General features: G+C 45.3%; 2 protein-coding genes across 4 annotated transcripts in view; both read right to left on the bottom strand.

The window, feature by feature from the left end:
* Positions 1 to 17394, bottom strand: part of LOC119117540 — a 135310-nt gene that overhangs the window by 92385 nt on the left and 25531 nt on the right. The gene's annotated exons all lie outside the window — the stretch shown is intronic.
* prickle1b (prickle homolog 1b) lies at positions 62 to 16838 on the bottom strand. 3 transcript variants are annotated; one of them, XM_037243281.1, is made up of 9 exons: positions 9375 to 9660; positions 7282 to 7479; positions 6880 to 6993; positions 6162 to 6299; positions 3027 to 3230; positions 2769 to 2955; positions 1699 to 2673; positions 698 to 1625; positions 62 to 629 (listed from the first exon to the last, which is right to left on the bottom strand). In XM_037243281.1, the coding sequence occupies exons 1-8, from the start codon at positions 9387 to 9389 to the stop codon at positions 706 to 708; spliced, it is 2751 nt and encodes a 916-aa protein (XP_037099176.1). In that variant the 5' UTR covers positions 9390 to 9660; the 3' UTR covers positions 62 to 629; positions 698 to 705. The 3 variants fall into 3 exon arrangements, with proteins under 3 accessions (XP_037099176.1, XP_037099177.1, XP_037099175.1); XM_037243282.1 differs by lacking the exon at positions 9375 to 9660 and adding an exon at positions 16670 to 16838 and having other exon boundaries at positions 62 to 1625; XM_037243280.1 differs by having other exon boundaries at positions 62 to 1625; positions 9375 to 9661.

Here is a 17394-nt window from a genome sequence, read left to right as displayed (position 1 = left end):
GTGAGCAGTTGAAGAAGGAAAGTCGCCAAAGCAAGAAGAAACTATGCCCAAGAAAATCAACTTTTTTTTGCAGCTTTGCAAAAATATTTTATTACAAGCATCTTTACAATCTTAGGTATATAACTGGTTATGACACAACAGATGTAGTAAATATTTGGGCTCAATATAGATGTTACATATTTGGGTTACATTAGACATTGTTTTATGGCACTTAACTGGAGAACACAGTTGATGAAACGGCACCTTCTTGGTTCCTCGTAAAACAGAAAGATTGCGTTTACAGCCGGCATTTTTCACTTTTATGACACTTCAAAAGCATTCATTTAAACCACCAATATAAAGAGAACAGTATTAAAATCTTAATATTTACATTACATTTTTTGCATTAAATAATCTGTTCAGTTTCTACTTTTATCATCCACTCGTGTGTAGAATTTACCGATTGACTGTACACTGTGTAGCTGCAAAGCTTAGATCTTTTCACTCAAACTGTATCAGCCCATGCGTTACATAAAAACTAACATCAAATGAATGTACACATTTTTGACTAATTTCTTTTGTCAACAACAACCCACTCCTTCCCAATTCCCTAGACAGTACCCTTCTTACAACTCAGAATTTATCTACAGCTCTCAGACATCTGCAGAAAACATTTGTGGGGAAAAAAAAAACTTTATTTCCTGATGCAGATCATCGCATTAAGCTTTAGGAGATAATACAGTTTTTGGAGCGGTGGCCTTTTCTGCGACCAGTTTTTGAGCCATGACTTTGGGACGAGAGGGGAATGACCCTCGGGTAGTCCTCAGCATAGTAGCGCCCAGCAGGTCGAGGTTGCGGGATGGGCTGGCCCAGGAAGTATCCCTCCTCTTCAGAGTCCGATGATGACGAAGAGCAAGTGGAACACCACTCATCCTCATCTTTATAGAGACCCATAAAATGCTGAACCCGGCGGTCTCCTTGGGAGGCACCCTGAAACATGTAGTCAGACCGGGATTGAGGGTATGCCAGTGGTTGACTTGGAGACCTTTCGCGGGGGTGATGTCGGTGATGTCGATATGGTCTCTGCGCCTTTTCCAAAGGCACCATGTTAAGGGCGATGTCCGAATGGGTTTTGCGGCTCCTGTGGTGTCTACTGTGATGGGGACTCTGTCGGTTGCGTCCATGGTGACTTGACGGACGGCTTCTTTCCCGGCCCGCCTCGTCGTGGGCGTAAGCCCTCCGCTGTGGCCTCTCACTCATGGGATGCCTTCGAACATTGACCTCAAATCCATCATTATATCCGTTATCCACAGTGTCATCTGTGAACTTGACCATCTGAGGAGGCCTGGACTGTGACTTAGTCCTCCTCAGAGCTGGCGCATGGACAAACCCAGGAGGTGTTGCTTCTGAATGCGGGTACAGAGACAGAAGTCCTCCCCTCGTTGCCAGGTCTCCCTCTTGTGTTGTCTCCTGTCCCCCCCTCTCCAGGTTTATGTTCAGAGAGTTGTTACTGTGGTGAAGATGAGATGAATTATAAGTCCCCATGTTGCTCATTTTCTCACAGCCATCTCCCACCAAAGGTTCCTGCATTGTATGAAGGGAGTAGACCGCAGGCCTATCCCTGCCATCTCCGTCAACTGATGCACCTAAGAAAGCAGAAAATGTTTGTTGAGTGAACATCATAACCAAACACCAAATCGTCAACCTCATCCTCCTTACCCGTGATGTTTGACAATGCCAATGAGTCCATGGAGTCCCCCACACCCTGCCCCGCCTTCCTCAGCTCATCTGCAATACATTCCAGTGTATCTTGGTACCACTGCCTCTTCTCTTGCCATAGGGTATGTTTGCCTGCACTAGACTGGTCCTGATCTTGGTCCAACTCTAACTCGTGGATTTTTCTGGCACTGGCAGGCCCTGGGTGACTTCCATAGGCGGAGTCTCCCAGCCCGTCCTGAGACTGTGCCCAGTACATTTCAGGAAGATGCTTCTTGCTCATGAGCCCAGGACTAAGGCTGTTGGCTCTGGATTGATTAGAGGTTTGGCTCTGAGTGGGACTGGTAGGGGTAGGTGAAGAGGCAGTGATTCCAAGGGATTCTGGCTTCAACCAAGGGTCAGAAACATTTATCAGATGGTTTCTGTCATGGCTTGGAGATTTTAAGGATGGCTGCTGAATCTGCTGCAACATTCCTTGGTCACCAAATTTGAGTAAGAGCTGAGTCATATAGTCCTCATGCTGGGCCCATTCCTCAGGGTCCTCCTCTCCCCCAGCGTCCTGCTCCTCACGATCCCTCCAGAACCTTTCCTCATCCAGGCCTAGATGGGAAAGCTTCTGCCCAATGTCGTCAATATCCCCATCAACTTCACCCTCAACTAACTTGTACTCGCTCGCAGAGGCAATGGTGGAGGGGTTTAAGACTTGAGACTGTCTCCACTGTTCAGCTGGCCTGCTGCTCTTACCCATGCGAACACTGCGCCGGGATTCACGTGAACGAGCAGACTGGAAGGCGGAGTCCGACGAATCTGAAGTGTGGATATCCTCCCCTTGGCTGCAAGCCTTCGAGCAGTAGATGCGCCCTTGTTTTGGCAAGAACGGACAGCCCAGCAAGGACGTCTTACACTGAGCACAACAGAAGCACTCGTCTGTGGCATGCCAATGTCCACCTTCATAGGTCATTTGTGCATGGTCCACTCCTATAGGTCAGTCGGAAGCAAGACACATTTGTGAATTAGGAGAGCAACTTGGGTTTGGCTACTCCAGGTTCTTCAATGCAATCATTTGGACTTACCAATATTTTCACCACAAGCCTCACAGTACTCTGCATATAGCGACTCGAAACACCCACAGCAGTATGGCCGTCCGTCTTTCATGATGTAGCGTTGCCCCCCTAACATTGTACCGCACTCAAAGCAGGCAAAGTGCTTCATGTGCCAATGCTGGCCCTCCGCCTCTGTGCACTCATCTGCGAAGATAATCTTAAGGAGAAATGCATACAAATGGTTGGTGAAGAGCGATGAACCTCAACATCACAGTTGCTGCTACTTACCTCATCGCAAGAGGAGCATCTTGGTTTCATAACTTCTGCATGGTGTCTCCCGCAGAGGATCTTGCCATTTTGGTAAAAATAGATCAAATCCACAAGGAGCTCTTGACATGTAGCACACACAAAGCATGCTGGGTGCCAGCAGGGGTTCGCTCCAGCCCTCGAGGCAAAGATCGCCATCTCTCCTCCATTGATACCACCCCCACACTGCCAAAGATATACAAACGGTGCAGTCATATTTTAGGAATCTTGTTAATGCAGTGGCTCTGCTGATAATCTACTGATAAGTATGTTTAAATTGTAGTGTAATACTTTTGTTTTTAATAGACATGTCCATCCCTGTTAAGACGGCTATAAAGCCAGCAATGTTATCAAAAATACATCCGTGAAACCAGAACTACTGCTAAAATGAATGTAAGATTGATGCAAAGCATTTTAATCTTTTAAAACAAAACCACAGATTATGTTTCATGTCTTTCAGAAAACTGCCTGTTCCTTTTTAAATTCAGGATTAACTCTTCTTGTCGCTGACATCCACTGATTTAAATCAGCATTGTCTTTCAATTTGTCTCGCTTTACTATGGAAGTCATACATTTCATAACACGGTTGAACCCGTGAAGCCGACTGTCCTTGGTCTCCAGTCGCCAAAGCTCATATGACTCCACAGAGATTGTCAAAGTGTGTCTGAACGCACAATCACAAGTCTTAATTTAACCCACAAGAGCGAGGGGACGGCGATAGGATAGCATACCCAGCTGTTTGCTATTATTACGAGAGTGGACAGACGGCCATGACTCATGTATGTCCCTGACAACGACAGAAACTGGAGCTTTGTAAATTGTCCATGAACACGTGTACATTCATAGGTATAAGTGTACACAACCATGGTTGTATGACATGTGGCTTTGCGTAGATAAGAATGTGAGTTATGACCCAAGGAATACGTGACACGGTGGCATTTCCACAACGGATTAGTGTGTGTGTCAACATGTGTCGCTAGTTCTCAACATATAATGTGTTGTTTAGCATCTATGTTTGGGCGCTGACAAGCTCTCAACCCAAAGCAACATAGCTAGCATAGCTAAACAGCGAATGTGGTTTCCTCATTGGCGACGGCTTCAATTTATTCTGTTCCAGTGAATGTTGAAAGGATGTTTTCCATTAGTTTGATTAAACACATTTGTAGTGGTGTGGAACAAATGTTTTTTAGGATTCTTGTGTTGGTTGAGATCTCACAGTTGAAGTGGTGTAACTCATTTGCAAAAGAAGAATGCCATGGTCAATGCCAAGCCATTTCAGCATTTATTCCATATCCTTGATATCGGACATTAGTGTTCTTCACTAGTACGGTCTTTGTCAGCACTTGTTGGACTTGTTGGCCACACTAGTTATACACGTTGTCATAGAAGTTGCACAGAAACTCGAACCAGTCACTCATTTTCAGCAACATGCAAACTAGTCAAACATGATTTATTCCAACATGTTAACTTGTGACCTATGATTGTCTGCACAAGTAAACGAGTAAGAGCTTGTGACCTATGATTTTCTGCACAAGTAAACTAGTAAGAGCTGAACACTCACTAGATAACTAGGATGGCTAAAACACTGACATGTTAACTAGTGAAAGCCCCTTGAATCCTTGATATCAGACTAGTAAGTTTAAATTAGTTTTACTTGTTTACTAGTCATGCCCCAAATATACACTAGTGCGGCATTTAGACTTAACTAGTTCTACTAGTGAGGTATAAAATCCTCACTAGTAGAACTAGTGGATGCCGACCTGCTCACTAGCGAACTAGTTGAACAAAAAACTAATGAAGAGGTGGGACAGATGTGTGAATCCAATTGGCTATACAGTTGAAATACACCAATCAGGATTCAGATTGTGTCATCATTCCACTCGTTCACTAGTTAAATAAAGATCCATGTCACTAGTTAACTAGTGACTCACTATTGCCTGAACTAGTTCACTAGAAAGAAAAGATGGTTCACTAGTTGACAAGTGAGGTTAAATTGCAACCAACTAGTGAACTAGTGGGTATTTTTGCCTTTACTAGTTGACTAGTTGACATTTTGCGCCTCACTAGTGAGGTTGGGAAGATCCCAACTAGTGGTACTGGTCGACATTTTATACCTTACTAGTGAACTAGTGAGCAATTTTCACCCTTACAAGTGAAATACCACTAGTGAAATTAGACTCACTAGTGTGATATCAAGGCTTCAAGGGACTTTCACTTGTTAACTAGTCAGTGTTTTATCCTTTACAAGTTCACTAGTGGCTATTACGGTTCTCACTTGACTAGTGCAAGAAATCCAAGGGCACTAGTTGACATGTGACAACAGTCGGCATTCGACAAGTTAAAGCTTTTGTAGCTTACATGTTTACTAGTAAGACTTTAAACATTACCAGCTTGGTCCAGTGGGTCACAAGCGCAGCAAAAAGCTGACTAGCTGGGATTTTGGCACTACTAGTGTGTTTCTAGGTGTCACTAGCTAGACTTATGTCAGCACTAGTTGCTGAAATCGAGTGACTGGTTTGAGTTTTTGTGCAACTTGTATAACAACGTATATAACGAGTCTGGCTCAATGTCCAACTAGTGCTGACAAAGACCGTACTAGTGAAGAACACTAATGTCCAATATCAAGGATATGGAATAACTGCTCAAATGGTTTGCCATGGTGGTCTGCAGTTGGATTGGGCTGTGGTTTTCTGTTGTCATAGTTTTGTTTGTTTGTAGCAGGATTTAACAATGAGCACTAGAAGTTTTCCCACAAAACCTTTTTTTTTTTTACTTGTTACATTTTCGTTCAGTTTGAGTGAACGACGAAAGATGAATCTCAGTTTTGATTTCTAAACCTGCACAGATTGTTCTTTGGAGCTGTAGATTGTTAGCAAGAAATTGGTAGACCTCCTCTCGGGGAGCTTGAGATGGAGCATGAGCTCTCCCCCGCTTCCTCCTAGTAATGAGCAGTGCTTTTATTAGTGAATTCCAAAGCATCACGTCAGCCGGACCAGCTTGAGATATAAATAGAGCCACCAGTTGGTTTTCGTCAAAGTTGAAACTGCCCGATAGCCTCACGAGCACTAAATGACCTCTTTGTCTGCGTGCTCTCGGGCATCCGAGCGCGCTACCTACGTTTTCGCATCGAGTGTGTTGCAGAGCTCGGGGCAAGATCTTGGGCGTTCCCCTCCCGAGTGCCTCTCTTTTCCGCTGGGCGCTGAATATATGAAGTTCCCTGTTCTCTTCCTCTGTTAGAGACTGGCAATAACGAACCTGGCGGAGACAGAGTAGTTTCAGTGGCGCAGGCATAAAGAAAATAACTCAAGCGGCATATCACCATCAGCAAAAGTGGTTTATTTTCAATCCTTCCACTCTTTTCCCCATGTTTAGAGATTGTGTCGATTCCCAGATAAAAGACCACGGACTTATCCGTACAATACGCCGGGCGCACTTTCTCCCTTCCAAACCGCAGTAACGCGAGGAATTCGTCCTCCTCAATCAGCAACAAACATTATAAAAGCTCCCCATCAAACACTGTTTATGTTGACTTAGACTTATTGTGTATCCGCTGGGTGTTTAGACAGAGACCACCTCTGTCAGCCCTCGTGTGGGTTGATAAAGCTCCCCGCCGTATCTCCTAATGTAAACTCTTATCAGCGCAGATGTGAAAGGAGGGCCGCTTTACGAACCATAAAGCTGTTCTCCAGACGAGAGCTCGTGGCTATTGTTCCGTTTGTGTTAGTCCAGGCTTTCAATCAGTTTTTATTGCCAGCAGAATCCACAACTTTCTCTGTGGCCATGATCCGATTTTGGGTTGGATTTGAATCGGTTTGACAAAGCTTGGAATAATTACCTCATTATCGTGCGGCGGCAGCTGGTAGAGGAGCTGCCTGATCCGGTGTTTCTCTCCGGAGCTGTTAACATACGGCACCTTATCCTCCGGCAGGCAGGAAAAATACATCTGGACCTGCAGGTGAAGACCAACGCAAAGTTTTGTTAATATATCATTTGGTACAGTGCGTCACAGTTTGGGATCAATGAGGGCAAATAGGGAATCAATAAAGAATGGCTGCCACTGTGTACGTATGTGTCCCCTTTTTCTGATTAATCGAGCCAACATGTCAATCTCAATCCCGTCACAGGCGACCGACTGTGAGTAATGTTTGCTTAACCATTTTCTCTCTAAACATCAACATATACTCGAGTCAGATGCTTACTTAAAAAATCAATCTGCTCGTAAGACTTAAGGCACTACCTGCTCAGGCCTAAGTCCTGGTGGCACCCACGCATACTCCTCCAGGGCACAGCCGGAGTCGTCGTCCGAGGTGGAGCTCCTCTGGAAGCTCATGGACACCATGCCCTTCTTCCCCCCAGGAAGAGGCTCCATCTCAGGGCCTCGATGCGATGGACGCTGCCCTCGTTCACTGAGCTCCGGGTTCATTGCGCGTGGTCGCTGTGAATAGAAAAAGCCCCCAAAATAGTGTCATGTTTTTTGGTCCTCACCCCACTCGTGTCGCGGGTCCTTTCATGCGTGATGAAAAACGAAAACATAACACTTAAGAAGCTCTCCAGGTGATGTGTAATGGAAAAAAACAAGCAAGCTTTTCCATTAGGACTAAAAGGCTCATGGAACAGTACTTTTCCCTCAATCCCTGAAACGGAAGATATTTTAGGACATTTTCTTGCACGAGCAGGCTTTGTACAGTTCTTTGAATCTGCACTCGGCATGCTCGGACAACAGATGTTGCCAGGGAGTAAACATCTGTTCCATTGCATGTTGTGTAAGAACATATGTAAGCCTTCCATGGCCTGGATGACAAGTGGCGTTTTAAATATACATGAGACCACAAACTGGCTTTTGCATATCTGCAGCAGGGAAAGCGAATCTGAGGGAAAAAGGTTGGATTTGCGGTTCCAGGCATATTCTGATCTGAAGAGGCCTCATGATCTCCTCTGTTCAGCGTTGTTCTCGGGCTTCATAGCAGCGGTTAAGTCCCGGGACAGTCAGAAATGTGACTCGATTTGCCTGGTCTCTTTGAGCAGAACAGAACTTGTTTGAGGCCAAACAGATGCTTCACGTTGGCGCTGCCGAGTTTTGAGTGGTATGATCTTTCACATGCATGAGGGCGGTACTATCTGGGTCATTAGGATCTCGATGGCCTCTACTGGCAAAACAATCGCGGGCTAGTTTAACTGTCAGGCCGAACATCTACGGCCTGTAGATAAGATCCTGCGAATGGAAACTTTGGATTTGCAATGCACTTCAGAAAGAAAAGGGAACAGACACTGCTTCCATCCATTGCAAATGTCCGTCAGCCTTCAAGGCTTTCCAGCAAACAAGGATGGACAAGTATTAGCATTCTCCCCATTAGCATACAGTTCCGCCCTGGGGCCCAAAACACATAATTTGCACGTTAAAAATCCTGTTAAAGACCAAACCAAAGCTGGCGCTCGGAGACAAAAGGAGTATTTGAATGTCACTTTGTTCTTCTGTGCCTAATCTATCAGGTTTTATGGTGGGATAGATAATGTTATCACTCTGAGAATTCTTTTTCCACCCACTCCACATGACTATCTCACGCAACCTTGTTAACACTAGTCAGCGGCACGATTAGATGATTGAAGTCTTTATTTTGGGACACTCCATCATTGACTATGTTTGACGTATTTATGGATAGATAAAGTTGGTGACAGCAAAAAAAACTAAAACCTTAATTACCTCTCTAGTAAATAGTTGGTTTATTTGGACACACACACAAAAAAAACAAAAATTAAGCAATGACCACAACACTTTATAACCGCCTCCATCTTTGGGCTACCTTCAGACCTTGCCGATTCCTTCTCAGACCTATCAACACATTCCCTCTGCAATAAGGTTAGCCGGGTTCGAGCACAAAAAAAAATAAGGCATTTTAGGAGTCACAATATCGGGGTCTGTGTAAACATGGGCCAGATGTAGTCGGCTAACGGTTAACTCCGTGCTCCTCCCCCGCTTGACTGACACTTTTAGAGTGACTCCTTCACCGGTGACGTTAGACTGACTGGGTCAAAAAGTTATTTCAAACATAAATGCTTGATTAATCAAAGTGTCTGGAATGTATTGTTCTGAATTTCCAGAACGGCATTTGCACAATGCATATGACCAAAAATGTACGAACGGGAAATTTGGATGCCCAAAAAGCAAATGTTCCACAACGCTCGAGGAAAAACATTAGCGGAGTTCAAAGGCCGAGATCATCACTTCTTCACGGCGGTGTTATTTTAGGGACAAATGGGTATCACGGGCTGCACGAGGCACTTCACACAACTGGAGCCAGGCCAAATCATGCTTAAGTGTTTGCTCCTTACCTCCAGGAAAAGCATCTCTCTTTCAACCTCGCTTCCTTTCAGCCACACAACGCCGGCTCTACATATCTTCAACACCAAGGCCGATGCGTCTTTGCTCTAATCAGTTCCAGATCCAACTCGGTCAGGAAGCGCCCCACCAACCACCCGCTCACCCCTCCTTCAAAATGTCTCCGAAAGTTAGAAGGGAGCACCTCATTTAGGAATCCCCAAATCCTTGAGAAGGAGGTCCGAGAGAGGTGATGTCTCTATCTGGAGTGCCTGGAGTGTGTCGTGAGTGCATGTGCGTAGGCAGGTCTGACTCCCCAGGCCCCTCCCTCATTCCACCCCTCTCCAGAAAATAGTCTGTCGCACACACTCAGACACACACCCTTTCCTCCACCCCAAAACAAAAAACCTGCAGGAAAACCTCTCTGGATATCTGTGACGACTTGTCAGGCCGCAGCAGCTCCGAGGTGACTTATTTGCACAAGGTCGCAACCATCTGTCTTTGTAACGGCCTGAAAAGCAGGAACCATTGAAAACGCTCCGGCATGAAAAATGAGTTTACTCAATTGTCCGGCGAGACAAAGACGCCCCCTCTTCCCCCTGACAACCGAGCTAAGTGACTTAACAGAAGGGATGGCGGTGCTGTTTGTCACATGTCAAATTAGCTGCCACCGATGAGGAATGGCTCGCTTTGCTAACTCGCTTAAGGCGAGCGAGCGCTTTGCCAATGCCGCCTTCTTTCCTGGCACTGCCTCGAGAAACTGAGCCTGAAACTTGAGTAACTTAAACATAATTCATTCATAATGGACATCTCGCTGTAAGGCCTTTAGTAGGTATTTATTGGAAATGTTCTCATCATAGCGAATGACTTTTCCAGTTATTAGTTCTCCCAAATCGCATCTTAGTTCTCCCATAATGTTGACATGCGAGATGTCCAAGTATTTCCATGTGTGCCCTGTGAAGAGCTACGATAATAGAAGAGTGACAATGAGTTTGGGTTGGTGGGGTGGGGGGGGGGGGGGGGGGTGAATAGAGCATGAGTGGCTTCGTCCCACACAATAGGCACAAATCGGTCTTTCACACTGGGCCTAGACTTGTGGTTCCTTTGGGGACACAATGGGAACATTGACCTTGCGGTCTCCTCTGCTTCCTCTTAAAGAATTGCCCAAATATATTTGAATGTATGTTTTGTATAACCGCAGCTTTCCGCGATGTTGTTATTGGAGCCGTGGAGGGTTCGGCCATGATGTGTAGTTGTGTTTTGTTGAGTCATTAGACTCGAATGGATTCAATTCACATGCCCGACACTCCTGAGCACAAAGTTAACTAATGGAGACGTTATGCGGTTACCTCTGACCCCGGAGCATTTGTCAGTAAAAACTCACAAGGCTTGTGATTGTTTGCTTTGGATTCTGTATGTAGATGACATTCAAGTCTGGACTCCCCCCCCCGACAACCGAGCGATATTTCTGTGGCTTGACTATTACACATGGCGTCAACGCTAGTGTTTAAGGCACTCTTGTTTTTTATTTTTGAATTTTTGTGTGCAATTTTAGTTTGAGTTATTAACCTTGGCCATCGCTCAAATAGTCGTTTGGCCTGTTCTGAGCCTGCAGGGAGGCTTTGTGAAGTCAAATGGCTCTGTTTTGTAAAGCCAAGTGCTCCGTTTTCATCAGTAATCATCATTCTCACTTGCAATCAACAGCCGCCATTGTGTTTCGTCCCCAGGAGGGACGAAAGCGCTTAAACGAGCCCTTAGGATGTAAATGTCGCAGGCCGTGGCCCTTCGCTCGCTCCGAACAGAAATCACAAGGGCAGCGGTGAGGAGTCTCAACTTGTTGCAGCGTCATAAAAAGCAATGAGAGAGGTCGTCCTCAATGCTTACATAGCGTAAAACACAATATCCAAGACTTTGGATACACAGACAATTTGCATTCTTTTGGTTATGCCGGGTTAGCTCAAAGCTAATCCTCGCTAACAGCTTAGCAAACGTCTTGCCAGTTCCGTGTTAATATTCCTTGACACTCCTTAACTATGGCTGATTTAGGCTCCTGGTCATAAAAAGCAATGCTGAGATTTGCTAAGCCGCGGGGTGTTACTTATACGCCTTTGGGACAATGGGGGACGGCCGTAAACGTGCCGTAAAATGCAGGAAATTGTCAAGTAAATGGCAAGCGACCTTAAGGAGAGGTTGTGGAGAGTTGCCATCCAGTGTTTGACTTGAACCAATTAGCTGCGTGTGAAATCCGTTTCTTATGCAGAGGCTTTGGCACATCTGCGTTATTTTTCCTCTTCTCAAGTCAATTCTCCCAAAAGATCTCTTCAAATCACACAGAAGTCGATAAACAATTTGAATTGATCAGCTTACCACTTCGTTGAGAAACGTAACATCAGAAAACTGTAATACAAATCAGGAAACAATACAATGTGTCTTATCCTGCACTGATTCAATTTAGTTAAGTGAGGCAATGTTAATAAAATCCAGAGGTCACCGTTGTAAGGCCAGAAACTTTTCCGACTGTTTTTCTTTTTTTTTATTTCCGGACCCCACACAATCCAAATCAGCATGCGGATTAGTCTTGGTGCAATTTTCTTAGGGGGATAATTTGGTCCACCGGGAGTATTCACTTCTTGTGTGTGGTCGCATACAGTAAGGTACTGCATGCAACGTAGGAAGGGCCCCCATGGGCTGACTTTGTGTGCTTGTAAAAACAGGAACCATACGTGTTAAGATCCGATAAAGCCTTTTTTTTTTTTTCCAGACTCCCGTATCCGCTTTTAGTTTGAAATACTCTCGGGGAGACTAGCCCTCAAATTGTTATTTCGTAAAACTAATCTCTTAAAAAAATAATGACCGAAAGAAAACATAGTAAGGCAAGTGAACCGGCAAGGAAAATTCACACAAGACGTGGCTTGGAGAATGTTGTTGACTCACATGGAGAATTGTATTACAGAATGATTTACACTTGTGTCCCAGACGTGAGCCAAAATAAATGGCTGTCAATCAAGGCGAAGCGCCTCAGACGTGGCTATGTAAGGTATGGTTAACAAATCATTTGACTTGCATTACATTTGTGAGGACCCTCCCCCCTCGCACATACAATGAACGCTGTATAATAGATACATTCGATGTAGGCCAGGGATTGAGGGTGTTTGCGCAACGGCTTAACGACAAGTCTCCGAGGGGATGGTGCACCACTCAAGCGTCACAGATACACATTTGCAGCATGCAGTACACAATTGGCAATAACTTTTGGCCGCAGTACGAATGAAACCATAACTTTAGATGTACAGCCGAGTCTTATTTTGGTATTTTGGCCAGTGCAGACCTTGAAGCTGCTCCTAGGCTCCGCCTCTCATTCCCTACCCAGTTGTCATATCCCAGTCGGTCATATCCTTAGATGGCCTCTCCGTTAATTTGGACCGAAGTGATTGTTCTGAATAAAGCCCTCCTCCGGGTTTACCATCCGTCTCGCACCGCCGAGGTCTCGGCTCTCTAAACAGACTGAAGACTAATCTGCAACAGATGGAAGAGGCAATAGCGAGAGGAAGTGATTTGAAAGTCTCTGCCGCATATTTGTAGCCTTCGGAACCAAATGATAGGCTTTCAGGCAACCCAAGTCATTGGATGACCGTAATGATGTGCACGACGGTTCCCCAAGGGGATCCAACTGGACATATTTGGACTTCCAAGCTGTCTGTCCACAACCAGATGTCTAGAAAGGCCCCGAAGGGCATTCCACGGGAGCTTTCCACCCTTTCATACTCTCCGAAACATCTCCAAAATCTATATCAAAAGAGCCGTACGTATGGATGTAAACACCTAAACAAGCCCTCACATGTTGAATTTCACGGTCGGCCCGGTTGGGGATAATGAACGCCTTCGCTCGGAGCTTTTTTTTTTTTTTAGGTCAACGGTATAAAAACAACTTTTAAGTACCTCATTAATGCAAAGGCCAATTTAAAACTTGCTTTCACAAAGACTAGCAAGAAACAAATGGATTTTTTTCACACCCAGACAACTGTTAAATTACTGTTTGTATCGCTGGGAACACTTGGAAAGCCCCAAGCTTTCATCCGCTAACCGCTAGGCTTGATGATGCTTCTTCTCTGGAAGAAACACGTCAAAGTAAAGGACCGTTTTTTTGGGATTGCTGTCGTTCTTTAGAATTTTGCGGCTCAAAACACGGCTTGATATTTGCTCGCAGTTTACGTCATCAGCAATGCAACGTAACGACAATAGAGAGACTGTTTGATAAATACAGTCAGACTCCACACCCTTTGCTCTCACGAGATTCCAGCAACTTCCTGACTCTTGAGTAGCATCAGATTGGACAAAACCATTTCCCCCCTGGATGAAATCCTTTGGGACGATATGAGGCAGCAAAGACGTCTGCTGACCACCCGGGGAAAAGATTTCATGTTGATTACCGTAACGTCTATATTGGAAAATACATGCAAGACCACAGTAGTAAACAGATACGCATGCATGAGACCGATTTAAAGCGGAGTATACCATTCATCATTTTTTGATCAACCACACACACAGCACACAACCAACCAAACAAACCGTAAATATTGTGTTTCGCAGACAACGCCGAGATTGTTATTGCTTCCATGGCGATGCACTCGTGACATCATTCACTCGTTGTGAGTTTTGAGCCATATCTTGACTTGGATCTGACGTCTACTGTATTTTGACTTTGCAGTGTCGCTGGGTGGTCACAGAACTGGGAATAATTACGTGCTTGCCGCACCGACGTCTTAAATGAGATACTATCTATACTATTAGACTAACAAGCCTTTTAATTATTATCATCTAATAATCATCACCTTTTTTATGTCTGCATGCTTGGAGACTGGGATGTCTGGGAAGGTTTTTTACCGTGTGTGTGTGTGTGTGTTACAGGGCTTTAATCATCATCAAATAGAGCTGTGTGTACAGGTAATTAAGTTGGTGCCGAAGCGACTCTCACTCGCAGCCGGGAGTCTTCGCTCTGCGGTCCCGCAATTCGTGTAGGGCATTTATTCAACGTCTGGCTCACTTGCATTCCCCACAAACTGACCATAATACCAGCCTTGTGCAGCCAGTGCGGCCCGCAGGGTTCCGTGTGTAACCACCAGAGCAAAAAGATCCATATTAATGGTCAGAGGGAGTGATGACAACCCCCGCTGGTATGCTAACACCAACTTTCACATTGCTTAGCCCAGTAGCTTAAACGCTAAATGGTATTTATGTTGCGGTGTTGTAACTCAACCAGTCATATTTAAAAAAAACATATTTTTGGGGATATATATTCCCCGGGAATGTATGTTAGCAACGAGACAGGAATATACATTGTCGTCCTAGCCGAAGCTAAGCTAGCTCAGTCATCGATTCTTTATCCTCTGCAAAGATTCGACCGATATTAGTCCCGCACTGATGAGCTGAGAAGAGTTGAGACATGCCGACGAACGATCGATTTGTTCTAGTCGGATCTTTCCCACTTTTGGGATCCAATTTTGACCAAAACGAAGCTGTTCCCCATTTAAAGCCAAGAGACTACTTTTGTACCGATTGCTTCTGTTTCTCATTATTAACTGGTCTGGTTCTTTGCATACTGGCTCCTCCGCGCACACACAACCAGAGGGATCGCTGCTTGGCAAGCGTGTGTGTGTTTTCTGATGTTTGCAATGATTTACACACCCCGCCGCTCGATTAATTCTAGTTTGCGGCTGCACAAATACGGCAGTGTGTGTACATGTTGGTGTGAGGTTGGAGACTGACAGACGTGCGCATAGTCGGGACAGTGTTGAGTGTGGATGTGGAGGTCTCACACACGTGTACGGACACAGAGCGCTCACATTCGTGTTTATGTTTCTTATCAACTCAATTTGTTTGATCTAATTCCAGTCTGTGCTGCGTGCATGGAAACATCTGACTGCTCCATTCTCTAAATCAGAAGTCAGCCAGCTGCAAGACACCCGAAAAGTTGTTACTGATATTCTGTCATGCTGTAAAACAACAAAGACTCAAGCATTTAAGCCCCCATTCTTGCAAAATATGCTTTTGCGGATTCTCATTTATGCTTCTCCATTGCACATTGAGATCAGGCTTACTGTTGTTGAGTTTACTTTTTTTTTTTTTTCCCAGGACAGTGTCCAACAATACCAAAACAAACTCTAAGGCTGGATTTCCTTTCTGGCACTTGTACAACAGCCTGAGACGGAGAATCTGGCTCGCATATGACAAAACAAAGAACAGTGAAGGATGGAGTCACTTATTGTGGATATAAACACGCATGTGACGAGAGTCTCGTCCATTTGATGCGTTTCTGTCTAATTTGAAAATACACAACCCCAAATTATTGTTCAGGCTTCTGATTGGCTATTACATTTGAGGGTGGTAGCGCCACCTACTGCCTTGGTGGATTTTCAAAAGTAACTCTGGCCCCCTGCGTGCATCAAAAATGGCTGACCAATTAACCGCAGCTTAACTGCAACTGGATCCAAACACCCGTCTCACACTCGCACACAGATACTCATTAACAAAGGCTTAGCATTGCTTAGCGCCCCCCACCTCCATCCAAGAACGGCCCCCCACGAAGGGAAAGGGGCGGGGTACACACCTCACTCGTCACCTGATCCTCACTCTTGACTGCTCTGATCCTGAATCAGCAACGAAAACTCCGCGTGGGGTATCAGCTGGCGTAAGCAGACTCCCCCGCCGTCCTCCCTTGCACAAGATCTGCTCTGTCCCAAATGGACGGATGCATCAAGTGGAGTTTGCAACTCAAAATAAGCTTTCCCAGCGGGCTGCTTATACCAATAACCACCACTAGAGGTCGCTGGTGGCTTCAGCCCACTTTTGGCTGCAGTGACACTTCTCAGCAAATCCCAAGTGTGTTCATTTTCATTTACCCCCTTGCACTCCATTGATAAAAATACTTTTTTTTTTTAAATGGGCCATGATGACCCGACTCCTAATACCAACACCGGCGAGCGTTTGTCACTTTTAGTTTAGCAGTTTGTCCACATGACACGTTTATGGCCGGTCGGAGAGGTACGTCGAGTGGGCTCGTAAAGAGGCAGACAAGAGAAAAAGGCAGCGGGACCACCTGAGTGACAGGCAACAGCTGAGTCCACACATCTGGAAAGGACAATTCGCACCCCCCCTCAGCCCTGCTCAGTGCGTCTTAACACATTATAAGCTGAAAATCCCACACGCAGCTGCAATTTCACTCTCAGCCACAGTTTAAGATCACTTTATGGGACATGGTTATTTAAAAAATACACCGTCATGATTGAATAATTATGTGCCGAAAACTCACCCAGTAGGTTCGATTGGATGGGTAGAATATTCCCTCGAAATGAAATCACAGTAGGGGCATCCGTGCACCGGTCACTAAAACTTAACTGCAAGGCTTCATCTCCGAGTTGAGTCAAAGAGAGAGTGAGCAGTTTGCGCAGCTCTGGCACCAGCTTAGAGAGTCCAGGAATGATATTAGCAGTTCTGGATGTCGATTGGCTTAAAAATATACCCCCCTCCCTCCCTCCCTCCTCCTCCCCCCCCTCCCCTCTGCTTCCAGTACGTGCAGCCTCTCCTCGCTTGGGACAGACAACATGCTGTATTTTGTATTCCGCTCCAGTAACCAACAGGTCTCGTGATATTTGGAATCATAATAATCGTTTTCGCTATGAGATCACCGCCAGGTTTCGAAAGTACGATCTTGAACTCTGAATTGCTGACGTTGCTGTAAAGTTGTCAGTTTTTCGGATGATTTATGACGATATCGTCGAGCGTGTCAGCTTCATTTGTTTGCTGCTGCTCTGTATCCGCACCATTCAACGAGACGCCGAGCCTTTTTCAAAAAAAGGGAAATTCGATCGTCTTTTGTCTGTTTCTCAACCGGGCCCGTCGCAGAATAGAACGCGCCCCAGCGCCTCTTTTGTGCGTCCACACAGAAAACTGTAACATTAAGCCTATTTACAGCAGACAGAGAGGGAAAGGGATATAAAAGTTAAGCCCCGTAGGCCTACGGATGCAGCCGAAGAG

The sequence above is a fragment of the Syngnathus acus genome, chromosome 23 (genome assembly GCF_901709675.1).
Source record: "Syngnathus acus chromosome 23, fSynAcu1.2, whole genome shotgun sequence".
NCBI lineage: Eukaryota > Metazoa > Chordata > Actinopteri > Syngnathiformes > Syngnathidae > Syngnathus > Syngnathus acus.
Note: the sequence above shows the minus strand (reverse complement) of the source record. Positions and strands in the feature narration are given on the sequence as shown.

Bases quoted from the DNA above. Each gene is read 5' to 3' on its own strand.
- prickle1b (XM_037243280.1), bottom strand. The intron at 2,674-2,768 runs GTAAGTCCAAAT...ACTGACCTATAG, and splicing joins GGCTTGTGGTGAAAATATTG to GAGTGGACCATGCACAAATG. The intron at 1,626-1,698 runs GTAAGGAGGATG...CTGCTTTCTTAG, and splicing joins GGCATTGTCAAACATCACGG to GTGCATCAGTTGACGGAGAT.